At 45.8% G+C, this 10,799-nt stretch overlaps 1 protein-coding gene across 1 annotated transcript in view; it reads left to right on the top strand.

The window, feature by feature from the left end:
- Window positions 1–10,506, top strand: part of LOC136581770 (folliculin-like) — a 31,999-nt gene extending 21,493 nt beyond the window's left edge. Inside the window, exons 2-5 of the mRNA XM_066582394.1 lie at window positions 6,756–6,846; window positions 7,117–7,269; window positions 8,551–8,682; window positions 10,421–10,506. Of these exons, the coding sequence (XP_066438491.1) occupies window positions 6,831–6,846; window positions 7,117–7,269; window positions 8,551–8,682; window positions 10,421–10,506 (387 nt within the window). The 5' untranslated portion in view covers window positions 6,756–6,830. The remainder of the gene's footprint in view (window positions 1–6,755; window positions 6,847–7,116; window positions 7,270–8,550; window positions 8,683–10,420) is intronic.
- The last annotated feature ends 293 nt before the right edge of the window (window positions 10,507–10,799 follow it).

The following is a 10,799-nucleotide window of genomic DNA, read 5'->3' on the forward strand; positions in this document are numbered from 1 at the left end:
TGTGTGGCAAAAAGAAAAAAAACATGCCCGCAGTGCGATTGGCTGTGTGTGGCAAAAAGAAAAAAAAAAAAACATGCCCGCAGTGCGATTGGCTGTGTGTGGCAAAAAGAAAAAAAAAAGATGCCCGCAGTGCGATTGGCTGTGTGTGGAAAAAAAAGGATGTCTGTGGTGCGATTGGCTGTGTGTGGCAAAAAGAAAAGAAAAAAAAAGATGCCCGCAGTGCGATTGGCTGTGTGTGGCAAAAAGAAAAAAAAAAGATGCCCGCAGTGCGATTGGCTGTGTGTGTAAAAGAAAGGGTGTCTGTGATGCGATTGGCTGTGTGTGGCAAAAAGCAAAAAAATAAAAAGATGCCCACAGTGCGATTGGCTGTGTGTGGCAAAAAGCAAAAAATAAAAAAGATGCCCACAGTGCGATTGGCTGTGTGTGGCTAAAAGAAAAAAAAAAAAGATGCCCGCAGTGCGATTGGCTGTGTGTGGAAAAAAAAGGATGTCTATGGTGCGATTGGCTGTGTGTGGCAAAAAGAAAAAAAAAAGATGCCCGCAGTGCGATTGGCCGTGTGTGGAAAAAAAAGGATGTCTGTGGTGCGATTGGCTGTGTGTGGCAAAAAGAAAAAAAAAAAAGATGCCCGCAGTGCGATTGGCTGTGTGTGGCAAAAAGCAAAAAATAAAAAAGATGCCCACAGTGCGATTGGCTGTGTGTGGCAAAAAGCAAAAAAAAACATGCCCGCAGTGCGATTGGCTGTGTGTGTAAAAGAAAGGGTGTCTGTGATGCGATTGGCTGTGTGTGGCAAAAAGCAAAAAAAAAAAAAGATGCCCACAGTGCGATTGGCTGTGTGTGGCAAAAAGCAAAAAAAAAAAAAAGATGCCCACAGTGCGATTGGCTGTGTGTGGCAAAAAGAAAAAAAATAAAAGATGCCCGCAGTGCGATTGGCTGTGTGTGGCAAAAAGAAAAAAAAAAGATGCCAGCAGTGCGATTGGCTGTGTGTGGAAAAAAAAGAATGTCTATGCTGCGATTGGCTGTGTGTGGCAAAAAGAAAAAAAAAAGATGCCCGCAGTGCGATTGGCTGTGTGTGGAAAAAAAAGGATGTCTGTGGTGCGATTGGCTGTGTGTGGCAAAAAGAAAAAAAAAAGATGCCCGCAGTGCGATTGGCTGTGTGTGTAAAAGAAAGGGTGTCTGTGATGCGATTGGCTGTGTGTGGCAAAAAGCAAAAAAAAAAAAAGATGCCCACAGTGCGATTGGCTGTGTGTGGCAAAAAGAAAAAAAAAAAAAAAGATGCCCGCAGTGCGATTGGCTGTGTGTGGCAAAAAGAAAAAAAAAAGATGCCCGCAGTGCGATTGGCTGTGTGTGGAAAAAAAAGGATGTCTGTGGTGCGATTGGCTGTGTGTGGCAAAAAGAAAAAAAAAAAACATGCCCGCAGTGCGATTGGCTGTGTGTGGCAAAAACAAAAAAAAAGATGCCCGCAGTGCGATTGGCTGTGTGTGTAAAAGAAAGGGTGTCTGTGATGCGATTGGCTGTGTGTGGCAAAAAGCAAAAAAAATTAAAAGATGCCCACAGTGCGATTGGCTGTGTGTGGCAAAAAGCAAAAAATAAAAAAGATGCCCACAGTGCGATTGGCTGTGTGTGGCTAAAAGAAAAAAAAAAAAAGATGCCCGCAGTGCGATTGGCTGTGTGTGGCAAAAAGAAAAAAAAAAGATGCCCGCAGTGCGATTGGCTGTGTGTGGAAAAAAAAGGATGTCTATGGTGCGATTGGCTGTGTGTGGCAAAAAGCAAAAAAAAAGATGCCCGCAGTGCGATTGGCCGTGTGTGGAAAAAAAAGGATGTCTGTGGTGCGATTGGCTGTGTGTGGCAAAAAGAAAAAAAAAAAAGATGCCCGCAGTGCGATTGGCTGTGTGTGGCAAAAAGCAAAAAACAAAAAAGATGCCCACAGTGCGATTGGCTGTGTGTGGCAAAAAGCAAAAAAAAAGATGCCCGCAGTGCGATTGGCTGTGTGTGGCAAAAAGAAAAAAAAAAGATGCCCGCAGTGCGATTGGCTGTGTGTGGAAAAAAAAGGATGTCTGTGGTGCGATTGGCTGTGTGTGGCAAAAAAAAAAAAAAAAATAAGATGCCCGCAGTGCGATTGGCTGTGTGTGGAAAAAAAAGGATGTCTGTGGTGCGATTGGCTGTGTGGGGCAAAAAAAAACATGCCGCAGTGCGATTGGCAGTGTGTGTATAAGAAAGGGTGTCTGTGATGCGATTGGCTGTGTGTGGCAAAAAGAAAAAAAACATGCCCGCAGTGTGATTGGCTGTGTGTGGCAAAAAGAAAAAAAACATGCCCGCAGTGCGATTGGCTGTGTGTGGCAAAAAGAAAAAAAAATAAACATGCCCGCAGTGCGATTGGCTGTGTGTGGCAAAAAGAAAAAAAAAAGATGCCCGCAGTGCGATTGGCTGTGTGTGGAAAAAAAAGGATGTCTGTTGTGCGATTGGCTGTGTGTGGCAAAAAGAAAAAAAAATAAAAGATGCCCGCAGTGCGATTGGCTGTGTGTGGCAAAAAGAAAAAAAAAAGATGCCCGCAGTGCAATTGGCTGTGTGTGTAAAAGAAAGGGTGTCTGTGATGCGATTGGCTGTGTGTGGCAAAAAGCAAAAAAATAAAAAGATGCCCACAGTGCGATTGGCTGTGTGTGGCAAAAAGAAAAAAAAAAGATGCCCGCAGTGCGATTGGCTGTGTGTGGAAAAAAAAGGATGTCTGTGGTGCGATTGGCTGTGTGTGGCAAAAAAAAAAAAAAAAGATGCCCGCTGTGCGATTGACAGTTTGTGGAGAAGAAAGGGTGTCTATGGTGCGATTGGCTGTGTGTGGCAAAAAGGATAAAAAAACATGCCCGCAGTGCGATTGGCTGTGTGTGGCAAAAAGGAAAAAAAAAAGATGCCCGCAGTGCGATTGGCTGTGTGTGGGAAAAAAAGGATGTCTGTGGTGCGATTGGCTGTGTGTGGCAAAAAGAAAAGAAACATGCCCGCAGTGCGATTGCCTGTGTGTGGCAAAAAGAAAAAAAAAAAGATGCCCGCAGTGCGATTGGCTGTGTGTGGCAAAAAGCAAAAAAAAAAGATGCCCGCAGTGGGTTTGGCTGTGTGTGGCAAAAAGGAAAAAAAAAAGATGCCCGCAGTGCGATTGGCTGTGTGTGGCAAACAGGAAAAAAAAAAGATGCCCGCAGTGCGATTGGCTGTGTGTGGCAAAAAGGAAAAAAAAAAAGATGCCCGCAGTACGATTGGCTGTGTGTGGCAAAAAAAAAAAAAAAAGATGCCCGCAGTGCGATTGGCTGTGTGTCGCAAAAAGAAAAAAAAAAGATGCCCGCAGTGCGATTGGCTGTGTGTGGAAAAAAAAGGATGTCTGTGGTGCGATTGGCTGTGTGTGGCAAAAAAAAAAACAAAATTAAGATGCCCGCAGTGCGATTGGCTGTGTGTGGAAAAAAAAGGATGTCTGTGGTGCGATTGGCTGTGTGGGGCAAAAAAAAACATGCCGCAGTGCGATTGGCAGTGTGTGTATAAGAAAGGGTGTCTGTGATGCGATTGGCTGTGTGTGGCAAAAAGAAAAAAAAAAACATGCCCGCAGTGTGATTGGCTGTGTGTGGCAAAAAGAAAAAAAACATGCCCGCAGTGCGATTGGCTGTGTGTGGCAAAAAGAAAAAAAAATAAACATGCCCGCAGTGCGATTGGCTGTGTGTGGAAAAAAAAGGATGTCTATGGTGCGATTGGCTGTGTGTGGCAAAAAGAAAAAAAAAAGATGCCCGCAGTGCGATTGGCCGTGTGTGGAAAAAAAAGGATGTCTGTGGTGCGATTGGCTGTGTGTGGCAAAAAGAAAAAAAAAAAAGATGCCCGCAGTGCGATTGGCTGTGTGTGGCAAAAAGCAAAAAACAAAAAAGATGCCCACAGTGCGATTGGCTGTGTGTGGCAAAAAGCAAAAAAAAAGATGCCCGCAGTGCGATTGGCTGTGTGTGTAAAAGAAAGGGTGTCTGTGATGCGATTGGCTGTGTGTGGCAAAAAGCAAAAAAAAAAAAAGATGCCCACAGTGCGATTGGCTGTGTGTGGCAAAAAGCAAAAAAAAAAAAAGATGCCCACAGTGCGATTGGCTGTGTGTGGCAAAAAAAAAAAAAAAAAAAGATGCCCGCAGTGCGATTGGCTGTGTGTGGCAAAAAGAAAAAAAAAAATTCCCGCAGTGCGATTGGCTGTGTGTGGAAAAAAAAGGATGTCTATGCTGCGATTGGCTGTGTGTGGCAAAAAGAAAAAAAAAAGATGCCCGCAGTGCGATTGGCTGTGTGTGGAAAAAAAAGGATGTCTGTGGTGCGATTGGCTGTGTGTGGCAAAAAGAAAAAAAAAAAAAAGATGCCCGCAGTGCGATTGGCTGTGTGTGGCAAAAAGAAAGAAAAAAAAAAGATGCCCGCAGTGCGATTGGCTGTGTGTGTAAAAGAAAGGGTGTCTGTGATGCGATTGGCTGTGTGTGGCAAAAAGCAAAAAAAAAAAAAGATGCCCACAGTGCGATTGGCTGTGTGTGGCAAAAAGAAAAAATAAAAAAAAGATGCCCGCAGTGCGATTGGCTGTGTGTGGCAAAAACAAAAAAAAAGATGCCCGCAGTGCGATTGGCTGTGTGTGTAAAAGAAAGGGTGTCTGTGATGCGATTGGCTGTGTGTGGCAAAAAGCAAAAAAATTAAAAGATGCCCACAGTGCGATTGGCTGTGTGTGGCAAAAAGCAAAAAATAAAAAAGATGCCCACAGTGCGATTGGCTGTGTGTGGCAAAAAGAAAAAAAAAAAAACATGCCCGCAGTGCGATTGGCTGTGTGTGGCAAAAAGAAAAAAAAAAAGATGCCCGCAGTGCGATTGGCTGTGTGTGGAAAAAAAAGGATGTCTATGGTGCGATTGGCTGTGTGTGGCAAAAAGAAAAAAAAAAGATGCCCGCAGTGCGATTGGCTGTGTGTGGAAAAAAAAGGATGTCTATGGTGCGATTGGCTGTGTGTGGCAAAAAGAAAAAAAAAAAAGATGCCCGCAGTGCGATTGGCTGTGTGTGGCAAAAAACAAAAAAGATGCCCACAGTGCGATTGGCTGTGTGTGGCAAAAAGAAAAAAAAAAGATGCCCGCAGTGCGATTGGCTGTGTGTGTAAAAGAAAGGGTGTCTGTGATGCGATTGGCTGTGTGTGGCAAAAAGCAAAAAAAAAAAAAGATGCCCACAGTGCGATTGGCTGTGTGTGGCAAAAAGCAAAAAAAAAGATGCCCGCAGTGCGATTCGCTGTGTGTGGAAAAAAAAGGATGTCTGTGGTGCGATTGGCTGTGTGTGGCAAAAAGAAAAAAAAAAAAAAGATGCCCGCAGTGCGATTGGCTGTGTGTGGCAAAAAGAAAAAAAAAAGATGCCCGCAGTGCGATTGGCTGTGTGTGGAAAAGAAAGGGTGTCTGTGATGCGATTGGCTGTGTGTGGCAAAAAGCAAAAAAAAAAAGATGCCCGCAGTGGGATTGGCTGTGTGTGGAAAAAAGGGGAAAAAAAAAATGCCCGCAGTGCGGGCTAGAGTGGGGGCGGAGCTATAGGGCTTCTCTCAGATTTCCCATAGCAAATATATAGAGGGTGGGGCTAGAGCTTGGATCCTCTAGCCCCACCCCCTCCACCCACGCTTTCTGGAAAGCCCTTGGGAAAGCCCCGCAACTCCACCCCCTCTCTATTTCTGCTATATGGAAATCCCTGGGGGATAGCATCCCCTACTGCTCTGAACTGCTGGAGAATTGCCCACCAGCAGAGCTGGAGGAATACCCCGCTGGTTACAGCAGGACATTTTAAAACATGCTGCCGAGAAGCACATTGTAAATGTCCTGTTGTAAATTCCTGTTAGTCCCCGCAGGGATTAGGGGAACCCTCAGGGAGTCCCCTCATCCCCGCGAGGACTAATAGGAGTTTACAGCAGTCATTTAAAATGTGCTTCTGGACAGCGGGTTTTAAATGTCCTGCATAAGCTCCTGCTCCCATAGGGGTCAATGGAAACTCCTGCACAGACCACACCAAAAATAGGACAGGTCCTATCTTTGGTGCACACCGCAGAGCTGCATGTGACCTGCAGCATGTCCTATCTTTGTTAGGTGTGCGAACCGTTTTACGCAACTACATTCTTTCATGTGAGCCCTTCTATAGGAACCCATTGGTTATTTTAGAAGCGCTCTTTTTGCCCGCGCAAAAAATAAACACTTGCCTGACCCAGAAAAAGCCTTTAAATGAAATGTATAACCGGGTCACTAATGAATCATGTCAGCAAGGGGATTGGAATACCTAAGAGATGGTCTCTTGCCAGGAAAAACTGGGACAAGCCGGGAGTCGGCTAATTCTGACTAGGGGGCGCAATTTTTTTCAAATTTTAAGGGGGATTTCCTTTTCAGGTAGACACCTTTTTTCCCCCAGCAGATTTGTAGTGTTCACCTGGTTCATATATTCCCTGTGACACAGAGGGACAACCAACAGCCAATGCATGGCTAATCATTTCATTGACAAATCTAGGATCCACCTTTTGGCTCTCTTCACCGGCGTCATCAGCTGTCAAGTCCACAATACATAGGAATAGGAAAGGAACTGCTGTATCCGCCTATGTATTGTATCTACTATGGTGGACTAATAATTGTGGAAATGAATTCATCTCCAAACCACATGTAAGGTATGGGGCTGATGGATCGAGAACGTAGGATGTTAATGCTGATTTTCTGGTTGCATCGTCTTATTTGGTATTGTGATATAACCTGACTAAGTTTTTGGCAGGTTACTGAAGGCTCGTGGTTGTCATCTGGCAGAGAAGCTACTGGACGAGCCCCCACAGAAGATACTTTGGTGCAGATGGAGAAACAAGCAGGTATGTGAAATTATCCACTTATTGGTATGTAATAAACTATGGTAGGAGCTGGTGCGGTGCGCATGGCTGAACCACCAGGGAGCTGCAGTTACCGATGTGCTACAGAAGACTGGGAGCTCTAGCTATCAATATACCACAAAGGAATGGGAACTATATCACCAGGGCCTTTAAATGTCACCGGGTCGCCAGGGCCTCTGGATATTGCGGCAGTTATGCACTTGAGAATCTTAATGAGGTCATTCAAATCATTTGGGTTTCATTTTCTTGCAGACTTGGAAGAAGAGTGTGCAGTCTGGAAGAGTCATGAGGAAGAGGAAGAACCCCAACCCCAGCCTGAAGTTCTGGAGGGAAGAGAGCTGTCCAGATGCCATACAAATTCATCTTCCCTGTCAGATTGCAGCTGGAACATGCGGAGGACATTGGGTGCCAGATTCCGAATCCTTATTTTCCCAGTTTTCAAAATAAAGATTTCAAAATAAAATGACGTTTTAACAAGTGCTGTTCAGGTTTTTTTTTTTGAAAAGGCAAAAAAAAAAAGGGCCAACATTGAGGACCGTAGATGCAGTGGTCAGCTAAGGGAGGTTGGTGCAGTAGCTGAAAGACACATCATGCTTACTTCCCTTCCAAATCAGAAAATGTCCAATAGTGCCACCAGCTCAGAACTAGTAGAGACCAGTGGGACCCAGGCACACCCATCTACTGTTCAGAGAAGTCTGGTCAGAAGTGATCTTCATGGATGATTTGTGGCCAAAAAGTCAAACCTCCCAAGTAGAAACAAGACCGAGTGACTCAACTATACAAAAAACATAGTGCAGCAGATGAAAGACACATCAGAGCACATTTGCAAAAGAGCACATTTCCCACAGTAAAAAAGTACGCAGGTGCCTGTAATTTCCTGGGACCGAGTCCCTTAGGACTATTTCAGACGACCGTATAGCGGCTCGGTTTTCATGCCGAGCCGATATACGGTGTCCTTGTCTGCAGGGGGGCGAGGATGGAAGAGCCAGGAGCAGGAATTGAGCTCCCGCCGCTTCCCTGCCCCTCACCACTATTTGCAATGGGAGGGGTGGGGGCAAAGCTAAGCACCGGGACTTAGCTGCGCCCCTGTCTCGCCCCCTCCTATTGCAAATAGTGGCAAGGGGCGGAGAGGGGGCGGGAGCTCAGTTCCTGCTCCTGGCTCTTCCATCCTCGCCCCCCTGCAGACAAGAACACCGTATATCGGCTCGGCGTGAAAACCGAGCCGATATACGGTCGTCTGAAATAGCCCTAAGGGACTCAGTCCCAGGAAATTACAGGCATCTACGTACTTTTTCACTGTGGGAAATGTGCTCTTTTGTAAATGTGCTCTGATGTGTTTTTCATCTGTTGCACATTATATATACGGTTGTCTAAATAAGCCCTTAGGCAGAGATCCCTTCACATGTGCAATCCTTTGGTGAGTGTTATGCCCAAAAGTTTATAAACACCTAGAGACCTAAGGATGTAGCAGAGCCAGTAGGGTGTAGCTGTGTTTTCTCCAGTCATGGTAAGATTACGGCAACTCGCAATGAATCTTGTGATCATCAAAAGAAAATCTGACTGCATTCTCATAAGTAATTGTTCAGTTCAGAAAATGGTGACTGCCCTGCACTGGTGCCAGGTTGGCATTACCCCCTCAGTATGTGTTGTACATGGTACCAGTAATGCCTTCTTTTGCCTTGACAGAATTTGCAGTCATGATTGATGTCCGCACGGCTCCAGGATCCAACCTTTACCCAGTCTTGTTTGTAGATGACAAGCCGCTCAGCAAGTATGCATTTGTGCTGACAAGTGGGAGCCCCGTGGCCACCGACAGGGGTGAGCATCTCGGAGATGAATGAGATTTACATAGATATTCTTACACTGTGGGTTGACATCTTGATGCCTGAATCTATAACTTTGTACTTGTTAGGTGCACTGTTCAGACACGGTCTTCTGTGTCTGGCAAACATGGGTGTCGTCCCATTCTGTCTGTTCCCTGAGCTTGTGTTTGGTGTCTTCCAGCACTCCTAGGGTTAATAGCTTCAGGCCTCCTGTAGCTGCCCTGGGCCTTTCAGACCTTGCTGCAGTGTTGTGTAAAAACACATGCATGTAAAGCATACCATTTTTGTTTTTAAGGGCTTATTCAGATGACCGTATATCGGCCGGGTATTCACGCCCGGCCAATATACGGCGTCCCTCTCTGGGGTGAGGTCAGAGCACTGCTCCCGGCTCTTCCAGCCTTCTCCTCCTGCAGAGAGGGACGCCGTATATCGGCTAGGTGTGAATACCCGGCCAATATACGGTCGTCTGAATAAGCCCTAATATTGTATGCACTGTATACCTTTTTGATAAATTTGATCCATTTTTGCAAATTTTTTTTTTATGTTTAATAAAGTTTTGTAGTTGAACGCCTTTTTTTTTTTTTTAAAGTCCCCATTTATGCCCATGTTTGCGGCTCCTGACAATTTTGCCACGGAGGTGGCATGGGATTGGAATTATAATCATATGTCAATTTATCATCAATTCTCATCAGCATTGTGAGCTATCGCCCACACCTTTCAAAGAGGGTCGCTGCCTGGCCCTGCCAACCCTCTGCAGTGTATGCCTCCGGTTCCTCCTCACCCAAGACACACTTATAAATAGACATGAGGCTGGTGTGGCTATCAAGACAGCGTGTGGCATGAGGGCAGCTGAACGCTGCGCATGGACAGTTTGGTGTGCGCTGTGGACGCAGGGTCGTGCGGGGGAGTTGGGCAGCATGTAACCCAGGAGAAGAGGCAGCGGTGTCACCCGCAGGCAGTTATTGTCCTTGGTTGCAGCTAGTGTGGTGCTTAGCTAAGATGTGCCAGCGCATGTGCCTTGCTACCTTTGGTCTGTCCCAAGTAAATTGTTAGAGGGGTGACCGCCAGGCTCTTGCCCCCAATTTGGCTTAATAGTGGGACCTGAGAGCCTCAGATGCACCCATGCATGCTGCCCCTGCCATTCCCTATCCATTTCTGTGGTGTTTCAATGACTTTCTGATTTTTTTTCAGATGTTTCACACAACCTCCCCCATGCGGAGCATCGGTCAGCTTGAAAAATGCTCCAGTCCCCCATTGACTTCAATGGGGTTCGTTATTCGAAACGAGCTCTCGAGCATTACGAAAAGTTCGACTCGAGTAACGAGCACCTGAGCATTTTGGTGCTCGCTCATCTCTAGTCCCAACCATCTGCTAAAAGCCACTGCCCTCTAATGTGGGCCACCATCTTCTACCATGGACTAGTGGCCTCTAATGAGGGTAACATCCTCTACCATGTGCTACTGGCCTTGTTGACAATCATCCCACCTCCAGTCAACGTTTTACAATAGTTAAAGCAACCACAGATACTGGAAGCCTTTTATATATTTACAAACAAATTATTGGTCTTGCTCAAATCCGTAATATACAGTATGTGATATTCTGTGTTTTGGCATTGTAAAAGACTTTTAATCACATGCAAAGTGAAAGTTGATACAAAAGAAGTAAACATTATTGTAGCGTTTGGCTTGAACAACTTAATAACTTTTTTAAAAGCCTTTCATTCAAACAAACAGGCTGTGCGGCTGCTCGGCGGGCGGAGATCTGTGGTGGGACGTTGCATTGGTCTCTTATCATTCACAAGTGTCATCACATTTCCTAAAGGTTAGTTGACATGACCGTTGGGAACCTCCGCCGCTGATTTTCACTTTAAAAAACAGGATGAAATAGCGCAGAAAGCAGAGATCTCTCTCCCTCTCTCTCTCCCTCTCCCTCTCTCTCTCCCTCTCCCTCTCCCTCTCTCTCTCTCTCTCTCCCTCTCCCGCCTTCTCTCCCGCCTTCTCTTCCCCCCTCTCTTCGCCCCTCTCTTCCCCACTCTCTTCCCCACTCTCTCTCTCCTCCACAACCCCCCGCTCACCCCTGCGTTCCCCCCAAATCTTCAGGGACGAGCCAGCA

The sequence above is a fragment of the Eleutherodactylus coqui genome, chromosome 11, assembly GCF_035609145.1.
Source record: "Eleutherodactylus coqui strain aEleCoq1 chromosome 11, aEleCoq1.hap1, whole genome shotgun sequence".
NCBI lineage: Eukaryota > Metazoa > Chordata > Amphibia > Anura > Eleutherodactylidae > Eleutherodactylus > Eleutherodactylus coqui.